General features: G+C 31.8%; 2 protein-coding genes across 2 annotated transcripts; both read right to left on the bottom strand.

The window, feature by feature from the left end:
- Window positions 1-3545: 3545 nt before the first annotated feature.
- LOC115992671 (DEAD-box ATP-dependent RNA helicase 20-like) lies at window positions 3546-4250 on the bottom strand. Its single transcript, XM_031116897.1, has 2 exons — window positions 3980-4250; window positions 3546-3847 (listed from the first exon to the last, which is right to left on the bottom strand). The coding sequence occupies exons 1-2, from the start codon at window positions 4233-4235 to the stop codon at window positions 3789-3791; spliced, it is 315 nt and encodes a 104-aa protein (XP_030972757.1). The 5' UTR covers window positions 4236-4250; the 3' UTR covers window positions 3546-3788.
- An 11132-nt stretch (window positions 4251-15382) lies between these two features.
- LOC115989995 (receptor-like protein 15) lies at window positions 15383-21559 on the bottom strand. Its single transcript, XM_031113859.1, has 4 exons — window positions 21187-21559; window positions 18598-18672; window positions 18309-18455; window positions 15383-17592 (listed from the first exon to the last, which is right to left on the bottom strand). Exons 1-4 carry the CDS (start codon window positions 21557-21559, stop codon window positions 15383-15385), a joined length of 2805 nt encoding a protein of 934 aa, XP_030969719.1.
- Window positions 21560-26439: the final 4880 nt, after the last annotated feature.

The following is a 26439-nucleotide window of genomic DNA, read 5'->3' as shown; positions in this document are numbered from 1 at the left end:
TATAAATGTCAAAATTAACCAAATGCAATGACTCAATCTTTTTCTCTTTCTCATCAAGGTTGAATTCGGATTCTTCAAAACTATATTGAAATACAACATATTAAAATAGTACAAAAAGAGAACTTGTAGCATTCATTGTAGGCATCCTTAAAGTATTGTTTAGCTACAAAAAGTACAGTCTCCTTATCATATTTGAGAATTAATAATAATAGGGGAAAATAAAAACAAAGCGGCAAACAATGTATTTTTTTAGTAAGAAGTTTTTTCTAGGAAAAAAAACACAAAAAAAAAAAACAATATAAGCTAAGAGAAAGGGTATTACTGGAAGGATATTTTGGTTGAGAGCCTGAGACTGAAATTGATAAAGACTGCACTAATAATAGAGAAAAACGTACCACATCCATAATCCATTAGCACAAAAAATGTAACATAATAATAAAAACATACCACATCTAGGATTCAATCTCCATCTACACTAAAAACTCATCAGTGTCTTGATCTGATAATAAATAGCACAATTATCATAAACGGACTCCATAGGTTAAAACTCTATCAAAAAACCCAAAAATTAAAAAATTCTAGAAAATTATAAGGAGGGATCACATATTGATGTGGGAGTAGGGGTCGTGAAACCTTGAATAAAAATTTCTCAAGGATAAATGATGCTATCTTGATTACACGACTTTTTGATTAGTTGGTATGATATCATTGATATGTCCACCTGCTTGTGCAAGCATAAACTTAATACAAACATCCTCTTCACTATAGTTTTATTCTAAGGAAAACAAATTATGCAAGTTCATGTGCTACTTGATTGTTTTCTCTTATCGTACTCTATTACTCCTTGCTCTTGGGCGAATAGAAATATATAATATAATTTTTTTTCTCGATTGGTTTTACCATTAAGAGATAGTAGAGTTTCAAGTTAAACTCTGATATAAAATCTCATAAAGTTATTGGATATACTTGAAGATAAATATGAAAATAAAAATTTGATGATAATTTATACACGAAAAAGCAAAAGGCCAAACTGATTGCTGAATATAAAAATTGATAAGAACCTTGAATTGTTTAGTTGGTTTCTAATATATACATTAAACCAATAACTGAGCACCCTTTATGAATTTATTTGTTGGTAAAGAAATCAATAAGGACTTATTCATATAATTAACTTCACTTCAATTGCAATTTTTTATTAAATTAGAAATTGTAGTAAGAACAAATATATAGTTGTTTTTATCTAAAAAATTATTGCAAAATTTGGTTTATAATCAAGTTAGGATTCTTGGTTGTAGTTTAGTTTTTGCTATTCAAACTGATTAGGTCTCTTAGGTACAATAGTTGTATGCCACCAAATAACTAAATTTAATTTTTTAAAACAGAAATTTAATAAATTTCCAACAATTTGGTTTATAATCAAGTTAGGAATCTTGATTGTAATTCAGTTTTTGCTATTCAAACTAATTAGGTCTCTTAGGTACAATAGTTGTATGCCACCAAATAACTAAATTTAATTTTTTTAAACAGAAACTTAATAAAATTTATGCAATTTGATGAAACCACTTGGCGCAACCACGGCGTCTAAGTCTAACTTTTATTATATAGTATATGATATTAAACATAAAATTGAGATCATAAACCCTCCCATTGATATATTTTACATAAGATTAAGATCGAAAATGAAGAAATAAGAAGATAAAACTAACCCTCTCTTGGAAGAAGATACAAAATAAATTCCACTAAAATTAATTTACAAAATCAAAACCCATCTCTCATTTCACCAGAAATAAAAATAAAAATAAAAATTAAAGTGGGCAAGGCCAAAATAACCCACAATTAAAGTAAATAAGAAAATGCATAAAAAGAGTAATTCCTTCAAATCCAATGACCAAAACCTCCCAATGCAGTGACGGTAAGCATCAATTGGATGTAAGAAATCTAAAGTAGTGGAAGGAAATAATAATAATAGAAATAATACCTACAGATATGTTGTTCAAATGATTTGTAAATAAAATCTCACCGCAAAAGAATGAGTTGTGAAAGAAACTACTCTACACCTTAAACCGAGAATGTATATTTTTAAAGGTTAGAATACTCCTGCCATCAAAAAGTTTAATTAAGAGTTACTTTATAGTGTTTATTCACTAAATGACATCTCAAGTGATGTTAACATACTCCTAGAAAGTGTTCTTTATCTATCACTCTAAAATAAATCCAAGTATATTGTAATTAATCAATTAGAAATTGTGTGCGGGTGACAATAAGCCTCCTTACATTCTCTCACTTAGCCCACATGGCATTTAAATATCTTGAAGAGTGATGGTCATTGTAATATACTTAGGATATTACTTTTATTGTCTAGTTGTGAAATTCTCCTACTCTAATAAACTATCCAATACATAAAACGTAGCGGTAAAACTCTTAATTAAAATTACCATTCCATGTATTACAATTTATGGTACTATGTGAGTACTTTATAAGCTATTAATTCTTAATAAATGGACTACCTATTAATCATTCGAGTCTCCTTTCATATATCCACCATGAAGAAAACTCTCGTTATATTTATACAATAAATATTTTGCCTTATTCTCTACAAATAACCAAATAAGTGTCTAAATATAAAAGGAAATGTTAAGTCCACAACATTTTCATAACAAATTTTAAGTAACAGATTGTTACAAGTTATTATTGATAGGTTACAAAGAAATTTCAATGGTATATTTAAGTTAAAACCAATAACAACTTATCACTTATGATTTATTATGAAAATATTGTGAAACACAACACTTCTCAAATAAGAAACAAATAAAGAGGAATTAAACATCAAATAAGCTAACAAGCCCCACGTGTTCAACGTGATTTATATTGTTTGGCCAACAAACCTTTAGTTATGGCCTTATGGGATCAATAATCAATAGCTCAATGGTAATATGCTTTTTAGACACCTTTTGTTTCTTTAACATTCTCTCTAACAATAGTGTACTTTATGTGAATATGCTTACTTTTGGCTTCCACTTTTATTATTCTTAGAGAAGAAAAATGCAATCAAATTGTCACAGAAAAATTTGAAAGGTCTTGATATAGAATTGAAAATCTTGAGATTTGTGATAAAAAAAATTTTAAACATAAATAATGCATGTGTTGTAGCTTCATAGTATTCAATATCTAAATTTTTGAGACCTGTGATAAAATTGCTTAACTATAATGCGTGTGTAGTAGCTCCATAGTATTCAATAGCCTCCATGGTAGATTAAGCAACAATTGTGTTTAGTAATTCTTTAAGATATATTACCTCCAAAACATAAAATATAAATTATATGTTGTAGTAAGACTTTCTTGTGTCTACACATCTGGTAAAATCGGAATTTGGGGAACCAATCACCTCCAACTGATTAATATGCATGTAAGTCAACCTGTAATCATTGGTTCCTTGTAAGTATCTCAACCTTTTTCGCAACTTTCCAACGATCCAAATCAGGGTTGCTTTGATACCAACCTAATGAGATGCTTAGTGTTGGAAGTAGACTTTCTTTTGTGCATACTTCCACTACTTTAGGGCAAAGCAAAATGAAAATACAATTGTTTATCTTCTTCCTCAAAACCTTTAATGATATAAACAAATGTTTTATCTTACACAGTCCAACACTAACTACAGTTAGTCCTCTACGTAATTGAACAAAAATTCAACATAAATGAAAAAAGACATTTAAACTCCTATCGTCTAATCATACATGTTAAATGTTTCCCTCCAAAATACAACGGGAGAACTGGTTTACCTTCAATAGTTAGTTCCATAAGCGACCACTACCATGACCCCTCCCACGATCTCGAAAACCCCCATGACCTGATTGATTGATATTCATTGAAACAGTCAATTTTAGTAACCAAATTCACGCACTCATACATCTAAACACCACGACGAGCGTGCACGTGTATGCACGCGCGTGTCTAAGAATATTCAAGCTAGCCAACTAACCTGACAGGGGAGGAGGCGCACCACGCCCCATTGCAGCCAAATCAGGACTGACCTTCTGTCCAGCTTCCTCAAGTATGCTGATGAGTTCCTTTGCAAATCTAGCATTTGCAGCAGTGAAAAAAGTGTATGCAGTTCCTTTTGCCCCGGCCCTTCCTGTTCGACCAATACGGTGAACATAGTCCTCAAGGGATCCAGGGAAGTCATAATTTATCACATATTTCACGTCCTTCACATCTGCCACAAAACAAAAGAGCATTATAAGTTATAAGAAATGCATTATCACCTATTCAAAGTCCAAGATAAGAGCCAATCACATAACATAATCGCACATTACAAACAGATACACATACCACAAAAGCAGGAAGTTTCAAAAAGGGCATACGCCCTTTTTGTGTAAAAAAAAAAAAAAAAGGGCATATGCCCTCCAGAACTCTAGCAATTACAAACCAAGCCATTAAACCTGGGAAATTACCCTCAGTTTCAAGAAAAAGGAAAGAGGGGAGAGGAGTAGGGGAAAATTCACAAAAAAAAAGCTGACTCAAAACGAGTAAAATGACATATGAGTTATGACTGGCAACTACACACATCAAAAGTATAAAATAAAAACAAAATAGAAAAGAATATATCCTAACAGAAGAAATCCCACAATTGCGGTAGGCAGTAGCAAAATTAAGTTAGAGCACCTTACTTTGTACGGGATGTAAAGAAACTGTCTAGCGAGTCGTTCAACCTCTTTAGACCAGGTAGAACTCCAGTACAAAGTTTGACGATCTAGGCGAATCTGCATTGAACAAAACATTAGGAGGGAAGTGAAGGGCCCATCGCATTGCCATCCGAGATACTTAACAGTGGATTAGCTGGCATCTTCAAAATACCACATTTGTACTACTTGCAACTGGGCATAAACATTACGAAGTGATCATTAAAGCAATCAGTATCCCAGGACCAGGGTCAATCCTAGAATGAAGCATTTATTAAATCTAAACAATTATAAAATTAAAAAACCCATGGACATTATTTTATTGGCCTCAACCAAGTATCCCATAATTGTTTGTTAGAAACAAGTCCAATCACTAGTTGGACTCAAGTCAAAGCACAAATTTTAACAAAAAAAACCCAATTTAAACTCACATGTCTATAAATCGTACACAATCAATATGATTCATACAATACATATATATATGTATCATCAGATTCATAACCATGGTCGATACACACCTATGATACCTACTATTCATATTATATGTATTGCACGATACTAATAAGTATGTGCATGTATATAATTAAATGTTGGTAACTTTATTCTTTAAAGCCAATAGCTTTTCAAGTAAACAAGAGTATATGGCTAATATTATGAATAGGCAACAAAATTAAGCAAAATACTGGAGGGTAATCAATGTTTAGAGATTTCCCTTGTTAGTGAAAATTTGAAAATTCAACCAATGATTTACACTCTTAGGTAGGTTTCAGTAATAAAAATATTGGATTTTGAATATGTTTGATGGCTGTTAGGTGTTAAAATAGTGGGTTGAAGAAGAAATAAGATAAACACTACACAACCACATAGTAGGCAACCATACCTATGCTGTCTGTAACAATCACAAGGCAATCACACCCTCAACACTCCTTAAACCTTAAAATAAGCTTCTGGAATTTTATTAAAATCAATCTCACTATGAATGTTATTGACTAAAATAAGGGAAATTGCTAAATCCAAAATCTTTCCTAAAACACTAGGACTCCTAAACAAACACTTGATTACTAATAACTAGAAAAGGTACTTTAGAACTTCTAAACCAAATACAAAAATCACTCAAAACACAAAATAAGACTCACGGGCCTTTGATAGAGACAAGAACAGCCATTCCTGAAAAAATGGAATTTAACAAATTGCCCTTATTCTACACCAGCCAGCAAGCCTTAGTCCCAAATTTTTTGGGATTGTCTATGGATTCTCAACAAATTAGTCAAAGTAAGCCACATGTATTCTTTTATGATATTTATTCCAATAAAAATTAATTAAAACTAAACCAGTAGCTTTCTATCCTAAAGAAAGTTAATACTAAAACTCAATAATAATTAAAGTAGCCTATGAAATGTTCCACGAAGGGCCCACATCAAAACGAGACCATAAATCTATCTTTTTTTTGGTTTAATCTTGCTTTTCCTCACTCTCTTTATTGTCCACATCATATCTTCTCTTTGGTAGGGAAGTAAGCAAGACGCTTCACTAATGATATGACCTTCGAAAACTCCAGAAGAAAATACAAAAAATAATCTAATAAGTTCTTGTCACAAACTTAAGTTCTATTGGACAAGACCTGCAATTAAGTACTAGAAGTCAAATTGGGATTCTAAACCAACAATTAGAACTTCCACACTGTTCAAGAACTCAGTTCAGCCAAGCTATTTCAGATCAGACATCTGCTAATCTGCCCTTCTTTTCTAACAGATCTAATCCATAAATGAAAGCAGGAGACAGAAAGGCATGAGGAAGAGGAAATATGAGAGCTAGGGGAAACAATCATCTGTCAGAAATTATTTTTGTAACAGAGATAAAAGTACAGTAATGATCATGACATAAGTTTCAAACAGCAAGGCACAATTCAAACCTGAGAAACAAGCTTTCGAATCTGAGGCTCAAAACCCATATCTAACACCCGATCTGCCTCATTCAACACAAGATATGTAACCCTTCGCAAGTTTGTACGATGCGAATCCAACATATCAATCGACCTCCCAGGTGTCGCAATTACAATTTCAACGCCTGGTCCAACATATCATTCTGCCTTCGGGCCGCCACAAACAATTTGTACGCCCAGCTCGTACAAAAATTTCTCCTCGTCATAAGAGCAAAAGTCTTCCCATAGCTAAAAGTTGTGTGTAATTTTGACTAAAATTTTGTCATAGTTAATGTTTTATTCTTCATTTATGTTTTTTTTTTTTCAAAAATAATTTTAAACGTTTTATTTATACAATGATGCTCTCTGTTTGGTTATAAAGTGGACAGAAACCAACATGGATAAATATTGAATGCAAATTTTCTGTACCATTTTATGTTCCACCAATTACTACTTTTTATATGTATGATTGGTTTCTATTTTAAACTTCAGTTATTTTATAAGGAAAATGAAATCAAAATATAACAAATAGTGATTAGTGGAATATAGAGTGGTATATAAAAAATTGTGAAGAGGATTTGTATTCATAAATACTTACTTTCCACAAAATTTGTGTACTCACGTGGCATAAGAAATTTTAAAATTTATAAACATCGAAGTTAATATTTCATATTTTTAAAGAAATAAAAAAGGATAATAAAATAAATGGTTTTGACGAACAGATATTAATAGCATAAATTAGTAACTATTACACAAAAAGAAAATATTTAGGTTGAATTTTATAACAGCTATTGAAAAATTAAAATACATATGTGAAAATTCAAAATTTTAAAAAATTTCTTTCGAAAGATATATATAAATATATATATATATATATATATATATTTAGGTTATTGAAAGAGAATAAAAAAATAAACTATTTGTTTCCTTTGTTTTTTATGTGTAATTAAATCATGTAAGATTAAATTAATTAGTTTAGAGCTAATACTCTTGACTCTCGTGGGTTAAAGCAACCCAATATTAAAAGAAATTCTAATTAAATTAAAATTTCTTTAATTTGATTTTTAATTATTAATATTCATTAATTAAATATGCATAGTTGAATTTTGGATAATGAATGGCTTTGAATCTCTTGAACAAAAAAAAAAACCTCTGCTATTAATATTACGTCATTTTAGGGCCTGTTTGGGTAAGGAATTTTCGTCACTCAATTTCCGTCACTCAATTTCCATCACTCATCACTCATCACTCATAACTCATCACTCATCACTCATCACTCATCACTCAATTTTTCACATCCGTTTGCCTTCATCACTCAGTTTTCATCACTCACTATTTTTCACACTATTTGGAGGGCCCACACCTGTCACGGTACAGTGTTTTTTTTTTTTTTTTTCACTAGCAGCTTCTTCTTCTTTTTTTTTTTTTTTCCCTCCTGGGTTGGCTGTTCGGTCTGGTTTTTTTTTTTTTTTTTTTTTTTTTTTTTTTTTTTTTTTTTCACTAAGTTTGGTGAGTCTAGGTACTTAAAAAAAAAAAAAAAAAAAAAAAAAGCCAAACGCCAACCCAGAAAAGAAAAAGAAAAAAAAAAAAGACAGCCAACGCCAACCAAAAAATAAATAAATAAATAGCCAACGCCAACCCAGGAAAAAAAAAAAAAAAAAAAAAAAAAAAAAAAAAAAAAACGCCAACCAGAAAGAAAAAGAAAGGAAAAAAAAAAAAAACAGCCAACGCCAACCCAAAAAAAAAAAAAAAAAAAGTCAAAAGGTGGTCAAAAGTTGCGGCTGTGGGTCCCTCATGTGTGTTTATTTACGGAAATGCCATTGAGTTATGAGTTATGGAAACTGAAAACAGCCTTTTGTTGTTTTCAGTTTCCATAACTCATAACTCAAAAATCAGAGAATTGAATGATGGAAACAGAGTTATGAAAACAGAGTTATCGTTTGGCCAAACAACCTTTTTGCTATGGGTCCCATCATTTTTGAGTTATGAGTTATGGAAACTGAGAATTGAGTTACGGAAACACTTAAACCAAACAGGCTCTTAGTATTTTACTTTAAGCTAGGATTCAAAAGGCTTTTAGATCTCATCGATGTGAGTGGTGCAGTGCAAGAGCTGGTTTGAAAGAGTATAGTAAATTAATCGCAGTCCAGCCCACCAACATAAACATAATAGTAGTAACTATTGTGGGCTTGGCTGGGCCATTTGATAAAAGTAATGGTCAGCAATGGTGCTAGAATAAAAAGGATCATAATTCATGACTATTGCTTGTCACTTAGAATGATATACAAACAAGTATTTTACTTGATCGTTGGCTGTACTCCATGATAAATAGCCAAAAACATCACTCTGACCATAAGGCTGTACTAATACAGTGAAGAATGCCTTGAGCTATTGCAGTTACCACCATTTTAACAAAACAAGAAGAAATTTCATCAACAACAAATTCCCGGATTTCCAAAATGAAAGAATATGCATCCTTTTATAAACATTTCATGGATCAAAACCTGTAGCGAACTAAAACTTTAAGTAACCACATGGTATTCAATTAGTGATCTTGCCTCTACTTCAACTAACTGGGAGGGGAGGTTTTTGGGGACCAGAAATAAGCTTATTATAAACCCCCTTCATGCTTGGGTAGAAGAAAAGGAGAATCATAAATCCCACACAAGACATAAAAGTGTTTATTTCCAAACAGTATATATAAATATATAATTTGCTTATCAAAAAAATAGAACAGTGTATTAACCCCTATATTGCGTTTCTAGATTCTTTAGTGCACAGGAGGAGCAAAGAGATAGAACATAAGCAATTAAGATTTAAATCCGTAGAGGCTAGAGTCAACATATTCTCACACAATTTCTCAACTAAGGAGAATCATAAATCCCTCCTATCATTGTATCAAGCAACACCAAATTCCATTTATCACATTCACTTCTCTCCCAAACCATTAATCAGAAACCACCCCCTATGATTGAATCAAGGAATCCTCAGAAAATGATGCTAAAACCATAACCCCTATCCTAAAAACAGAATACCCATCAACAAACAACATCAAGAAAAGCAATCAATAAGCTTAAAAAACCATTCTTTTAAGCTGAAATCTCAAAACCAATTACACCATTTTATAAATTTAATCACTTTGTAAACTAATAAACACCCACATGCATAAATGCATAGGAAATTTAAGATAAATGGTGAATTACAAAGCTAAGGAATAAGAAAAAGAAAGGGACCTCCAACAGCAAGGTTGACAGCCAAAATCGTAGGCCAGAGAAACTTGTAATGCCAAGCAAATGACTCTTTTGGTGGTGGCTGAGGTGGCAGTGCCGAAGACTGAGCCTCCATTGCCGATGGTGAAGAAAACTAGTTGGGTTTCTGTTGGTGCTCTTGGAAATTGTTTCAGTTGTGCTGTTTGTGAAAGACCAAGCAGTCAATCAGTCAAATGTCAGCAACCAAACCCCGAATACAGAAAGGAAATACAAAAGCACTGAAGGTGGTTTTGGATTCCCTTTGTTTTCTGTTTCTAAAAGATTGCTTGTTTTGAAAGATAGAAATTTTTGAGCTTACGCCTTCGGACCCTCGCAGCTTCGCTCTCATTGTCTCTCTCTCTCTCTCTCTCTCTCTCTATATATATATATATATTTTACTGTGTACCTAAAAAATGAGTATTTGTATTCTACTTAGACTCCGAAAAACTAAAAGTTAATTAGAACAGTAAAGAGAGATAATAAATAGTATTAAAAAGTATAATAAAAATTATAAATAGTAGAAAAAATAAGTTAAATAGTAAAAAAAATTAACTTTTCAGTTAATGTCAAACGTAATTTTAGCATCCGGGTTTGAGTAATGTTGTTTGGGTGTTTTTGATATACGTGTAGGTGAAAAAGTGTGTAGAAATATGTGTAAGTGTGTTTAAAATGCTCAAAAGTGTGTTTGAGTATGCTTACCAAACAGACTCTAACTTTTAGCACTTCAAACACCTACTTTATTTATTTTACTATTTTATTCTACAAAACACTCAATACCAATGGTTTTATTTTAGCAACAACACATTAAAATATTATAAATAATATAATAAAATAATATATCCAACACAATAAAAATGCTACAACACTTATAATAAAATATGTAGAGGAAAGAGAAGATAAAGGGTCTGTTTAGGATCCGCTTATTTTGTTAAAACTGAAAATTTTTTGCTGAAAATACTATAAATAAAAGTAAAAGTTAATTAAAATAGTACAATAGGACCCATAAAAAGTACCAAAAAGTATAATAGGACCCATAATTAGTAGCAAAAATAAGCTGAATAGTAAAATAAGTTAACAAAAATAATCTTTACCAAATGAACACAAAGTATAATAAAATATTGGTAACAACGAGCTACAATATGTTGCTACTAGTAATTAGCAGCAACTTAGGATGTGTTTGGATACCGGTTATTTTGTTAAAACCGAAAAATTATTGTTGAAAATATCGTAGGTAAAGGTAAAAGTTAGTTGAAATAGTACAATGAAGTCCATAAATAGTGTCAAAAAGTATAGTGGAGCCCATAAATAGTAGCAAAAATAAGCTGAATAGTAAAATAATTTTAACTTTTAATCTCTACCCAAACGAACACTTACTATAGAATTGTAAGCGACTAAATTTCTAGTTTGAAATAAATCAAACAAGTAAAATAGTTTCACAAATGCGGATTTATATTGATGATTGTGTGGTACAATTCTCTGGAATTACAAAAGAGTGATCCTCTGATTCGATCTCCTTGCAAAACTTATTGATTAGATTTGTGGTAATGTGGATTTGACTTGAACACAAAATATCCTTCAATTTAGTTGAGGGATGGATCGAAGATTGCTGGAACGGAATTACAATGAATCTCTGGCTATAAGCTTGTTTAGAAATCCTTTGTTCTTCGCGTTCTTCGTGTTTTTCGTGCGTTCTTCGTCTTCGAAGGTTTGTGGTGGAAGTTCTTCGAAGCTTTAGAGGCTTGAATCCGTTGAGCTTCAATGATTTGTGATTTGTTGATGTTTTCGGACACTTTTGGCTTGATTCCCGTGAACTTTAGGATCTAGGCATATGATCTGGATGATTCTGCTTCGAATGTTCTTCGATTTTGGGGTTGAAGTTCTTGAAGTTCTTGAAGGCTTTGAGGCTTGATCTTCGCAGAGCTTTTTCACTTCTGAATTCTGGTCCTCCTAAATGTCTTAGGAAGACTTCTATTTATAGGAGTTTTGGGGTGGGTGAGCGATACGTGGCGGAGCTGGATTGGTGACACATGTCACAGCTTGATTGGTCCGCTTAAGTCATCGCTTACACGTGTGAGGTTGCTTGAGTCATCGCTTACACGTCATCGCTTACACGTGCGCTAATGCGTGATTGGTTCTTGCATGACACTTGGAAAATTTCTATTGGCTTCTGAATAGTGATAGCAAAACCTAGCAGCAATACATGATGTTCTGTAATTGGCTGTATTTTGTGGACTTGATAATGTGACGTGTCAGCTTGTGATAGGTCGTGAATTTTCCCTTTCTACAAGAATGTATGCAAAATTTTTTAAATATAACACTATAGGGGTGAAAGGCCCAAGATCATACAATGGGCCTTGGGTCCCGTATGGAAAATTCGACCACGTTCAAGGAGAAGGTGTGGGTGCCAAAAAGGCTTCCGACCCATTCTTGTGGGCCTGAAGATATTTAAAAGACGGTCCGAGGAGAAATGTCTCCTTGGACGTACCAAATATGGCTCAAACATGCACTCTGCCTGCTAAAAGGATTCACCCCAACGAGCATTAGTAACAAGGATGAGTCTCACAAGCCCGTAAGAAGGAAGAAAGCGTAGGATGCCAAGGGTGAGGCCGCAACTGCCATATTAAATGCATGGCAGCTACTTTTCTAGCCGCATTAATGTGGAGAAGACTTGTGAACAGTGTTGCCTTGGCTACCACAACTCATAGAAAGATGGGGGGATGTCCGATGAGACAGACACTCAAGTGAAGGTCTAGATGATCAACAAGTGTAAGGCCTTGATGACTTCAAGAGGGCTATATAAGAGAGGGGAGTCCCCATGAAGAAGGGGACGAAGAAAAAAGGAACTTAGAACAGAAGAACAGTGTTAGAACCATAGCCTTTGAGCAGGGACCGATATACATCCTCCACGTCTCCTCGGACTGAATATCTAATGGACATGAAAGGGATTTTCTTCCTTTCAATTGTTGCATGGCCCAATTTTAGCTAGTATACACTTCGTTAAGGCCTAGTTCTGTAGTCCACTCTCTCTAAATTCATTGTTTCGGGCTCTCTGGGCCAGAACCCCATACCTGTTGGGCCTGGGCCCTGAATTGTGACCCTACAAACACCATTGGTGTTGGGTGGCTTTTAGTGTTTGGAGGTATAAAATAGCTTTTTAGCTCTTTTACTTTCTGTAGTGTGAATGCTCTTATTTGCTAAAAAAATTTATTTTTCTTAAAACTAAATTAACTTTAAATATTTTATTACACATATAATATAAACATTACAAAATTATATCTTTTGATAAATTTTATATAAATAAATTATCGAAAATAAGTTGTTGAACTTCCACTTAGATTGGGTCTAATGGTATAACCCATTTCAATTTGGGTTTTGCCCCAAATTAAACCCAATACTTTTGAAATTCCGATTTTGAAGAGAGAGAGAGAGAGAGAGAGAGAGAGAGAGAGAGAGAGAGAGAGAGAGAGAGAGAGAGAGTTTTGTCCCATGTAATGCCGTTTGACATAGTTGTTGTTAGCCCCTTTCTATTTTCCATAGACCCACCATTTTTTCCCCATCACTTATAGTCAACCAGATAGGATAGTGGGAGTAAAGGTGTTGTAAAGGTTGTGATCCTGAAATTATTAATTTAATATACCAATGAACGATGAAAAGTTTCTCCATATTAGTAGTTCTTTAAAGGATTCATATTAGCTTATGCAAAAATTACTATTTATTTTAGAATAAGAACTAACTTTCTATCTATTTATTTTTTAAGCTAACCATTTTTGAAAATACTCACATTTGATTATCTCTTATATGCTCTATCTCATTAAAATATCAAATTTTCTTGATTTTTTTAAACATTTATCTTTTTCCACACTTAACAACAACGATCATCCACTCTCTTTATTTAACCTTAGCAAATGAAAAGAAATAATAAAAAATAGATTTGCATAGGCTACAGTGCCTCCTAAATTTGGAGAAACACATTAGCAAAATCCTATTTTGCATAGCCAAGTTATGATCTGATGCAAGTGATTTTTGGTCTTCATTAGTTAGATTTTGGAGTTTATGCTATTTTAGCATACCAAATGCAAATGCTCTTATAGGTTGGAACTGATTAGGCTTTTTATTTTTTGGGTATCATGTCTTTGCTCTTGGAAAGCAAAGTGTGTTATGTTCTCTCATTCAAAACAGAGATTTTGGAAGATTTGGGATTGATTCGGGGCAAAATCCAAATAGAAATAGGTTGCCTTGTTAGATTTGGTCTAAGTGAAAAATTTTAGTTAAAAAATATGCCATATCACTTAAAAAGAGTCATGTCATTGTTTTTTTCAGACTTGTAAGCTAAAAAAAAATAGCAGAAGTTAATGGAATGAATAATGATGCTTATTTATGAAACTTTGGGGGACGAATAATGCTCATTTGAAACTTTACGAACTAAAAGCACTCTATAGGTAAATTTTAGGAACCAACAACATATTTTGGCCATTTTATTTTGTCAACACTCTTTTTACCATACATTTTTCCTTGTTTAGGCCAAAAATACTTATCGAAAAATATTTTCTTTCATTTTTGAGCCTTTGTTTTTTAATACATCAATAATGCTGGGATGGATTTTAACTCTGGATGTCTCCATTAGAAAAATTAAGAGGTGTCAACCATTTGAGTTATAAGACTCTTGACACATTTTTTAGTGTATATAAACTGCACTAGTCTCAATTTATGCTATGTAATTACAAAGATTACAAATAGGGTAAATGCATTTATTTTTGTGTATTGATTATCTATACATGATGCGCTAATTGTTTATATAAAATGAATTAATATTTTTATTTTTACTTTTTAAATTTATAAAAGAAACACAACATATTGGAATATGTTATTTTTACTCAAATCTGTTGTATTGGAAATAATAAAAACAAATTCCAACAAAAGATAAAGTATTTTTTTTTTTTTTTGGATGAAAGAGAGAGAAGAAAATTTAATAAATTGTAATCAAAGAATAAAATATAAAAGTAAATCTATGCTTAAGTTAGAGGAAAATAAGTCTTTAATTTAATTAACCACTGCATACCCTTGGTGTGATGGTCACTCTACAAGTATAAATGCTTGTGGGGTTTGGGGGGCAAGGGTTGGGGTTCAAGTCTCTAAGAGAGAGTTTCACACACATATACACTTAGATTAGGCTAGAGTAGAATTCTATCTTGTAAAAAAAAAAAAAAAAAAAAAAAAAGGTATTTAGTTTAATTAATCACTCAAACCAACAGGTTCAAATTTTTAACTATTTTAATATTAACAATTTCTATTTCCTCTTTTTAATGACATGTATTATAATTGAAGTCATCCAAAATGTACATGAAACATAAGATATTTTCTTAAAAAATATTTTAAAATGTATTGCGCGTCGCATGAGATCAACTAGTTACAATGCAAGTGAACTCCTTGTTTCATAGTAGAGAATTATAACAATAATTCATACCCAAACATATACATACACATAGGTATTTATCAATACTACCACCAAAGATCTCTATAGAACTTGAGTACATCTAATGACACATACAGTTTTGTAGCCCTTTTAGGGCATTTAAAGCAAAATAATAATAACAATACATGCGATCCTCAACCAAGTTGAAGCATCGTTGCCGCCAATGAAGATTAATATAAAGAACACTAGCTATACCTAAAAAGAAAATAATGTAAGATACCCAAAAACTTATAGAGAAGACTAGAAGATCAACTGCATACCATTTTCCGTCACTTGCCTTTAAAGAGTTTTGTGGTGATGGAGTTGATTCAACTATCTCGGTGCAACTTTTCTCCAATGGTGGACCGCAAAGAAAAGGATTTCCTTTGTAGCAACCCGTTCCAAATGTTGCAAATTGTGCTTTAAAGTCTGGAAGTTTACCTGATAAGTTGTTGTGAGCCACATTGAAAGTTGAGAGAGAATTCAAATCAATTAATTCTGAAGGAATTTCCCCACTCAAACTGTTGTGAGAAAGGTCTAAGCTCTCCAATTGAGTCAATTTTGAGAATGTTTTTGGAATAGAACCTATCAATTGATTGTAGGACAAATTCAATGCATGAATTGAAGATAACTGTCCTAACTCTACTGGGATTTCACCTATTAGCTTGTTCAATGACAAATCCAAAGCAGACATCAAATCAAGGATGAGACCCTTGTACAAGTCAGACCTATATTTCGTCACAATTTGAATCCCAACTTGTTCATGGATGTCCAAATGTGTCCCTTTAATGTCAATATCCCTACTTAGAAGAGACTTATATGGGAGGGAAAAACCGAAGCCCTCTAGAAAAGAATCATTTGTATAGACAAAATCAATATCATTTAACTTCCCAAAGGTTATGTTGTGAAAGCAATATGGTATTGTCCCAGTAAGAAAGTTCTTGGAAAGATCCATTATGCCTAGCTTCTTTAACTGACACATCTGCTTGTGAATCATACCACTAAAATGGTTTCCACTCAACAAAAGTACTCTTGAGTTAGAAAGTTCACCAATTCCTTCAGGGATGCTGCCCGAAAAGCTATTATCTCTAATGTCCACTGTCAAAAGAGATGATGAATTGAAAACTACTTTCGGTAATGATCCTGTGAGTTTATTCCCTCGCAAAAGTATGTGCCTCACATCTCGTAGATTCAAACAAGAAGGTAAAAATCCTGAAAGCAGGTTATGAGAAAGGTTAATTACATCAAATGAACCTAGTCCACATGGAATTTGACCTTCGAAAAAGTTGTTACTTAGGTCAACAATCTTGGATGAATTATCGTTTACCATCCATACGGGAATTCTACCAAACATGTAATTGTTTCTAATATTTAGGACCATCCCGACATGCAAGGGTACCACTGGAAGAGTCCCTGTGAAATTATTATTATTCAATTCTAATAAAAACAAGGATTGATTGAAGTTCTTTGAAAAAATTTCACCATGAAATTTATTATTAGATAACCTCAAAAATTTCAAGTAGGTGCAATTAGCTATCAATTCCACTGGTATCTCTCCTGAAAAATCATTAAAGGACAAATCCAATTTGTACAAATTACTCATGTCACCAATTGAGGATGGGAGATTACCTTCAAAATGATTTTGAGATAAATTTAGATATTCTAATTTCGGAATCATCTTTCCGATATTTTCTTGAAGCTCCCCATGTAAGTGATTGTTTGAGATATCCAACCAACGAAGATCAATGTATTGATATGCTGGCAACTGAAATTGACCAGTGAAAGAGTTACTTCGAAGATTTAACACTTGTAATCTAGTATTGTTTTCAAGCAACCAAATGGGGAAGCTTCCATTCAACCTACTGTGAGTGATTGCAACCACTTCTAATTCATGCTGGTCATAGAGAAACTTCGGAATGTTGCCTATGGGCTTGTTTATATTACAATGAGACATTACTAGGACCTTTAACTGAAACAAAGGGTGCCAACTGAGATTTTCAGTTTCTATGTCAAGTTTGTTGTTGTCACTCAAAAACTGAATCACCTTAAGCTTTGAGTGATTAGCAAATAAGTTGAAAGAGAATAAACCATCCAAAAGATGATAACTTAGATCAATGTACTCAAGAGATGTCAAGTTGGCTACTGGAGAGAAAGACATGTTTCCACTAAACCGGTTGTTAGATATATCTAACAACCGAAGAGATGTTAAATTGGTTAAGCATGGAGGAAGGCTTCCTTCAAAGTTATTACCACCAAGATCTAGCTCTTCAAGTTTTGTCAGTGCACACAAATCTGTCAGAAGAAATAAGATTATCATTGTTTGAGTCTCAATTTTTAGCTAAACATTTTCACTTTCCAAAAAGAAAAATTAAATAAGTATATGGCATATTTTATTTAAAATCGATACATAAAATAACATTGTACTATAAGCCCAAAATTATGAGACCTTATTTTCTACAGCTGCCTTTGTCGAATTGCCTCAATTGGCAAAGGGTAGAGTCAGATGTGTGGGATTTCTTTTTTTGGTTTTTAGAGATAGTTTTAACTTATAGTGTCCGTTCCTAATAATTGTCTTTTATTATTAAACCAAGATACCAATTGGTTTTTTAGTGTAGGAGGAGATCAAACCCCAAATTATCATCAAACCAAAATACCAATTGATTTTTTAGTATAGGCGGGGGTTAAACCCCAGATCTCTTATTTAAAGACAAGAGACTTTATCAATTGAGTTAACTAGAACCCACATCGTATGAAATTCAAATAATTTCTCCCTTTTTTTGTTGCTAAGTGGGATCAAAATAATTTCTAAGTTTATACCAAAAAAAAAAAAAAATCTAAGAAAAAAAGTGGGTGGTCGAATGTTATGCTCTCAAGTTGCAGCTAACGAGAATTGATCTATATCAACCATTCTCTATCACTTGTTCTCACTCATACGCCTAATGAGCTATAGATGATTAACGCAAACAAATTGTAGAAGTTCGATTTTATACTTCATAATAGATTCTTACCTTGAGTGGCTAAAGTTCCTCTAAGATTTGCAAAAGATAATGATAAAGCCTTGAGAGATGATAACGCTCCAATATATGGAGGAATACTTCCAGTGAAATGATTTTTACTCAAATCTAAAACCTTCAAACTGCTGAAATTTGCCATATCTACCAAGAGAATTAAAAAGAGATAGTGTCAAAATAAAATCTTTAAAATGGCTCGTTGACATACAGGGGATAGTAGGCTTCCATTGAGGCTATTGATTGATCTATAAAGGGAAAATCATTGAAAAATAGATGGAATATTTACCCTTCAATGGTAGGCTTCCATTAAGGCAACTCTGTTGCAAGATAAGTACCTCCAAGTTGCTTAGATAAACCAGTTCTACATCATCAGTGAAGAGATATTCATAATTCCATATATCAACTTGAAACCATTAGTACAAAAGAAAGATCTAGTAGTACTATACACATTTTTATATTGGAATGGACAAAATTTTTGGTTAAAATGCTCATTGAATATTGAAGGCATGCTACTACGATCATTTGCATTGAAGCATTTTATGCTTTTTAACACGAAGAGTGTAAATGTTGATAAATGTAAATATTGGTTATAAGCTTTCAATTGTCTAAACTTTCTCATGGTATTCTTGAGGAAGAAAATTCAGATATGCACGTACCTTGGCTAGAAAGAGGCCACATGTTATTGTAACTTAGATCCAAAGATTTAAGAACAGGGAGGGCACCTAAGGATCTTAAAATTTCTTTGTCAAATTTGTTCTCTCTTAAATTTAAATGTGTTAGCTTGCTCAGTTTTGACAAACAACCGGGTTCTGAAAAAAAGAAAAGAAAAATCCATTGTTAAATTTATCAACAAAATGCTAAAAGAGTGGCATATCATGTTAGTCATTAGGACAAGAATAGTAATATAAGAAAAATGCATTAATTAATTGAGCTATAAAGAATCAAATATGTTTTCTAGAAAAATAATTACCACACACCCCTATTACCATCCTCATATACGGGATAGGTATCAAGTTTTATAATTGTAAGCCATAGGTATGCTCTCTTATCATATAAATATGAATTGTTGGCAATTGTATCTGCCTTTCTTATTTTTGAAGCCAGAGACCAAGTTAAAGTCAAGGCCGAAACGTTATAGGTGTTAGAAGTAGTTGTTTAAGAAAAGACAAAGCACCGATAATAGTAGCAACTATCAATTAGTGAGAAAGGATGAGTAAGGGATAAAATTAAAATAAGTAACAATTTACAATCTAATTTAATGAACATTTATTTATAAGAAAAAACAAGTAATGAACTATATAAAATGCAATTTATTCTCATTAACTTTTTGTAATGATTGGTTGTTTTTGTCATGATTTCGTGTTCTTGAACTGGTTTATTGATCAACACACAAGTAAAAGCAATAAAATACTATATGTGTAAAGCAATTATTCAATAACCAAAGGAAACCTAAAATAATTACTTGCATTACACGTTCAAGAGTTAGACCCTTTTGACATTAAAAAAAAGAAAAGAAAAAGATTTAGGCCATTTTAGATGTGTACATATTGTAAGTTTTTCAAAAATCCTTTTCCCTCTACCCCTATATTATAAGTTTTTTCAAAAATCTCATTCCCCTCTGTCTCTTTATAAGATTCTCAATATCACTTCCTTTTTTTTTTTTTTTTTTTTTTTTTTTTGTGGATCACTTCAAAAGCTACAATGTGAAATTCAAATTAGATTATCAATTGTATCCTAAAAGAATATATGTTGACAACTTAATATTCAAAATTACTTTTACATGTATGCATATGAATCAAACTCTAAGTTGTCTTCATATAAAAAAAAAAAAAAGCTCTAAGCTGTCCATTCAAATGCACAGTAAATATTGAAGGCACACACATTTCATATTTTACTGTGCATTTTAGCCCAAATCATTTGCATGTATCAAGCATTTTGTTTTGCACTGAAGCATTCTGTTCTTTTTAACATGAAGAAAGGAAACGTCAATAAAAGTAAAATTGGTAAGTAAATTTCCTTTTTGTCTAAAATTCTTCATGGTATTTTTGAGGAACAAAATTTAAATATGCATGTACCGTTACTAGAAAGAGGCCCTTAAATTTTCTCACCCAAGAATCATAAAATTTCTTTTTTGAAAAGAAGAATCATAAAATTTCATTGCCAAAGGGATTTGAACTTAAATTTAAGTGCGTCAGCTTGCTCAATTTAGATAAACTTCAAGATTGAGTGTATCAAATATCTCCAAATTTTGGGAAGTAAAATTCAAACATTCCTAAAAGTTAGGGGGTAAAATTCAAATTCTGAAAGACTAAGTGTAAAATCTAATTACCCCCAAACTTCAAAAGTGAAATCCAAATTTTGAAACTTCATGATATAAAATTCAAACACCCAAAAACTTAAGGGTGCAATATTTATGCTTTTTCCTTTTTCATATGTCATGTGGTATGTTTTTATTAGATAGTCCATGCACGTAGGCCCAAGTAAAAAACAAGAAAAAGAAATATATATATATATATATATATTGGGCCAAATTTGTTTAAGGCCCATAAAGCCCAGAATTTCCTAAGGCTACACGTTTTCAACCTTGGTCCAAAGGTTTTCAAATTTTTTTGAGAAAATGGGCCCAAAGCTCATTACTAATATAGAACGTGTTCAAAAGCCCAAGTTGCCCGTAATCGTTCGCAACAGGAGTCCAAATCTCCCCCGTGAATTGGGCTTAACTTCACATATTGGGCTTTAGGGACCACAGGCCGAGTCCTCATCTACAAATAAATTAGTAAAAAATAGGCTGTGGAAGGCAAAATCCAACTCAAGAGACTAAATAGGCCATTTGGGCCATTGAAATGTTTGAAAATAAAAGCATGAACTCACATACCTTCATTTTCTAGCCACCCAAGAATTCCATTGGCAGATAAATCAAGATTTCTTAGCTCCTTGAAAGGCTGCAGTAGAGACACATTTAGGAGCCAACGATTATAATAATTCCGATTTATTATACTGGAAAGCGAGAGCTTGATCACATGACCAGTGATGTCGTTGCATGTGACCCGCTCCCACCTACAACACTCACTCCTTATTTCGTTAACCCATGATGGAAATAGGTGGTTGGTATGATTAACATTGGATTTTATAAAGGTTTTCAATTCTAACAGACCCATCCTCTCTTCCTCAAAACAAGCCCTGTGCTCATGAATTTGAACAATAAGAAGTAAAGCCCACAGTAAATACTTCACTAAAGACCACCCCATTCAGAAAAATGATTGAGAAACACCTATTTTCGTTTCTAGCAAAATCTTCTCTCGTGTGGGAACCCAAGACACAGAAATTGATCACTAGTCTAGGGTCTTATATAGAAAAGTTTAGAAAAAAATGAAAAAAACTTGCTTGAGGTTTAGTGAACTTACACTTTGATCCTCTTATTTCTAAAATTATTATTATTATTATTATTTTTGGCTTATTATCATTTTCAAACTAGACGTACGTCTAGTTTGAAAGATTGGCTAGGCGAAGTCACAACTCACAATGTTCATCTAATCTTTCTTTTTTAAAATTGACTAGTTTTCATTTGCTAATGGAATCCGTTATGTGCATTTAACAACATAGTATATTGTATATACTATACTATATGTTATACAAATAATATAAAAAAACAAAAATCCTCACATGGTTCTAAGAAACTTTTATTTGAGATAAGTACAAAATTTTAGGACTCGTTCGGCAAGAGATTTCTAATAATATTATTTAAATATTGTGAAAATACGTATGGATCAAAAAGTATTATGAAAATATATGTTATGGTGTTTAAATACTGAATTGTTGTTTAAATAACAATACTTATCTTTTCTGATTATATATGTTTTCGGTAACTTGTACTAGAGAAAACAGTCTTTTATTACATGGGCTTTTTTGACATACTGAAAAAGGCGTTTTCGTTTTGCCTTTACGTATGTTTGATTGTTTTCGCTTATTGGCGGGAGACGAAGGACTAATGCCAATGGGTCTGCTTTTCATGCAAATCAAAGAATAATGCTACTACTATGCTGGTTTTCTTAAAAAAAAAAAAAACAATAAGATAATGCTAGAAACATACCCAACTACACATTCAAATTCAATCTATTTTTGCCAAATATTCTGATTTTACAAAATATTTTACTGAAAAGCCTCATCCCAAACTTATTTATTCAGCTATATAAATTCAATCTATTTTTTTAATCAATTTTTGTATTCCAATTGAATTCTTTGAATATGTTAAGCTAAAACCATAGATATTTGCATGGATCAAATCTAACAACTTTTTGAAGCTCTGACCGGTTAATTATTCCAACCAAGCATGTGGAGACATTAATCATGGTTATGGATCTAAAAACCTTCTTGCCAAAAGCTTTGTAGTTGAATTGACATTTCCTCATATGAAAAGTACTTGAGGGTGTAGAGAGGAAAGAATTTGAGCTATAGGATTATAGTTGAATTGACGCTTCCTCTCACACAAAGTACTTGGAGATATAAGGAGGAAAGAATTTGAATGATAAGATTAGTAATATATTGTAATTATCTTAAAAAAAAAAAAAAAAAACCTTCTTGTCTCAAGTTTATTCAACTCTACTGTACATTATCTTACTCCCATGTGATTGCTTGTTAGTCTCCCACTAGATCAATTTAATTAGTATCATATGTGAATTTAGGATTGATTGCTCAATTAGTGAATAACATCATTTTCAAGGCTGACTTGCCTGACACGGCAACTGGACTTGTAATTGCCTAATTGGCCTCATATCTTTTTCTTTCTACAATGATCTTGCTTACTGTACATTCTATTTAGGATTGATTGCTCAATTAGTGAAAAACATCATTTTCAAGGCCGACTTGCCTGACACGGCAACTGGACTTGTAATTGCCTAATTGGCTTATATCTTTTTCTTTCTACAATGATCTTGCTTACTGTACATTGTCTTACTCCCATGTGATTGCTTGTTAGTCTCCCACTAGATCAATTTAATTAGTATTATATGTGAATTTAGGATTGATTGCTCAATTAGTGAATAACATCATTTTCAAGGTCGACTTGCCTGACACGGTAACTGGACTTGTAATTGCCTAATTGGCTTATATCTTTTTCTTTCTACAATGATCTTGCTTTCTGTAATTATGTGGTATTCTGTCTTTCATACGTCTTTTTTTGAAACATTGGTTTGTAGAAGTCACAATGTTCATATTTGTTTCCCTTAAACTTGCGTGGTTTGCAAATGGAATTTGTTGTGTTGTGAGTGTTTAAAAACGAAGTATGTGTTAGTATTACTTATTACCAAAAAAAAGAAAAAAAAATTATAGCATATCACTTTTCTTGTTCCACTCTATATTCCACTAATAAAAACTTGAAATATGCTAACAATTTTAAATAATTAATTTCTAATTTTATGACAATAACATGTTAAATTACTGATTCTTTAAAAAACTTAAGATATTAAAGTATGGTAAATTTAATTATTTAACAACATTCTCCTAACTATCTATACTATATATAAGAGGATTCCCCTCATTTAACTGAACTTTTTGTGGTTCAAAAATACTCTCATTAATGAAAGGTAACTTCATTTAGAAATAAGGTCAAAATGTCAAATAACAAATTTCTTTTTGAATTCAAAAAAAGAATTCCGAAAATTTATGATTTTTTTCCTTTCATGTTCCAAAAAAAAAAAAAAATTACAGTTACTGCTTATCTCTAAAGTTTATCACTTTTATTTATTTGAAAAATAAAAATATATATTTCTACATTATAATAGAAGCAAATTATTAACCTTTATCTAACAAAATAGAAAATCCTTTGAGCACGCGCATGAATGCATGCTCAGAGACTAGTATATATATATATATATATATATAATCTTGGCAAACTAATGTGGCCCTAATAAATCAGCGTATCTAACACTAAAAAGGAAAATTAACGTGGACGTGAAGGGAGGGAGAAGGAAATTGAAAGATCTTACAATGATAGACTTACATAAATATATATATATATATATATATATATATTATATGCCAACCAATTTATTTGACTAAGATGATAGAACACAAAGGTGAAAAAGTGAAGTTCATGTGCGTGGACAGTGGGACAAAGAAGAAAAAGAAGGGGAAATGTGATTGATGGAGAAAAGAAAAAGGAAAAAAAAGGAAAAGACCAAAAATAGAAGAGTTGATTTTTGTCCCGCTACTCCAACTCACGGAAATCACTGGTACAATTAGCTGAATGGCTCGAATTTTATTTGACATTATGTAGGGGCATTAATAGTACTATTTTGATGACTTAATGGTTTATTAATTTTGATGGCATGAATCTGGATTTGGATTTGGATTTGAGGGGGCCCAAATCCAAATCCTTTGTTTGAGTAAGTTAAAAAAAAAATTTGGATTTGGCTCAAATCCATCTTGGATTTCAGGGAACTAAATCCAAGAATTTAGAAATCCCTCACTCTCACGCTAGCTTTCTCTTCTCAATTTTTCATCAGCTCTAGAAACTCAATCACACTCTCTCTTCCTCGTCCAAGCTTTTCTTCTTTCTCTCTTTCTCACAGCAAGGTTTGTGTCACAACCCAAGTCTATGGAACATGAATTTAAATGCATGACTAACTTACTGATCTTACATAACTCAATAAATATAATTAATTTAAATATAATTCAATAAACTCCATATAAACAATGCTCTTAATAAATCTCTTACAATACTAAAATCCACAATTTATAAATAATCTCCAAACTGTAAAATCTTAAGTGAAATAAAAATAACTAAAAATCCTTAAAAGCTTCAAGCATTATTGACATTGCCTAAAAACTTCCACGGTCTACCTTGCACCTTATGAAGAAATCAAAAGTTTTTGTTTCCCAACTAAACTTTAATCTGAAAATTGTAATTAATGGGGGTGAGCCACACATCTAGTAAGCACTTATAAATAATACACAACATAATAGAGTCAAGTAGAGCACGAGTATTTTAATTTCACAAACTCATTCAATAATATCAAATATAGTTTTTCCAAAGCATATAATGAACCACTTAATACATATGCAATCAAATCTTAAAATCATTTGAAAACACATACACATAATTGATCAGAGCACAGTGTCACATATACACATATTACATATTCTCATATACAATCATGTGAGCGGATACCAACATCTAACCCCTGCTAGTGAGGGATTAACACTTAGTCTCACATACAACCCTGTGAGCGGGCTTACACATATACATGATCGATTCTAAAAACACTTATTTTGAGTCACATATCACAAAAGCAAAATATACAAAATAGAATAATTTTCTTAATATTAACATTTATTCCAAATATAAAGGCATATCGAATATCACAATATCGAATTGAATATAAATCATAGGATGCTTGACTCTCTTAAGGAACGAATAGGATCTGAGGAGTTTATATAAATATTTTTACAATTCTTGAGTAAGTTTGAAAAATCAATTTTCTAAAAGAAACATTTTAAATAACATTTGGAAAAGTAGGAATACGACTTTAAAATCACTTGGTTTTAAATAACTTAAAGAACAAGAATCTTTTTAATTAGACAACTTACTTTGAAACTCAATTATTTTTTGAAAATATTTTAGTTTAGAAATCATCTTTTAAATGAGATTCGGACATTCAAAACGTTATTTAAAATTCGAAGTTTCTCTTTAAAAAATTATTTAAAAGTCGAAGTTTCTTTTTCAATGATGCGAAAATGCTTTCGGTAAATTTTAGAAAACGTAAGCTTAAAAACATAACTTTTGAAAATCTTGAACTTCTAAGAACCTAAAGAACAAAACTTTTGCACATTATGCATAATTACTTATAGTACTTAAATTACTTTGAAAGCCCAGCTGAAACACTCTCCAAATAATCTCAAAATACTCTTAAATATGACCTATAATCAACCATGGAAATTACTTAATATCCTCCACAAAATATATAGCATATCGAATTATACAAATTGACTCACTAGGATTATAATTTGTTGAACTAAATAATAACACTAATGTAAGGCATCTCTACCCAAAAATATGTTGCCTTAAATTTGACAAAACTCATAGGCAGTATCCAAAACTTTAGGATTTAACATATGTCCTAAACGAAAA

This window comes from Quercus lobata, chromosome 5 (assembly GCF_001633185.2).
Source record: "Quercus lobata isolate SW786 chromosome 5, ValleyOak3.0 Primary Assembly, whole genome shotgun sequence".
Classification (NCBI taxonomy): domain Eukaryota; kingdom Viridiplantae; phylum Streptophyta; class Magnoliopsida; order Fagales; family Fagaceae; genus Quercus; species Quercus lobata.
Note: the sequence above shows the minus strand (reverse complement) of the source record. Positions and strands in the feature narration are given on the sequence as shown.

Coding starts and splice junctions, on each gene's coding strand:
- LOC115992671 (XM_031116897.1), bottom strand. CDS start 4,235: ATGCTCTTTTGTTTTGTGGCAGATGTGAAGGACGTGAAATATGTGATA. Junction 3,848..3,979: donor TGCGCCTCCTCCCCTGTCAG/GTTAGTTGGCTA, acceptor TCAATCAATCAG/GTCATGGGGGTTTTCGAGAT.
- LOC115989995 (XM_031113859.1), bottom strand. CDS start 21,559: ATGGGGTGGTCTTTAGTGAAGTATTTACTGTGGGCTTTACTTCTTATT. Junction 18,673..21,186: donor TGGGTGGCTAGAAAATGAAG/GTATGTGAGTTC, acceptor CTGATGATGTAG/AACTGGTTTATCTAAGCAAC. Junction 17,593..18,308: donor AGGAACTTTAGCCACTCAAG/GTAAGAATCTAT, acceptor TTCTTCTGACAG/ATTTGTGTGCACTGACAAAA.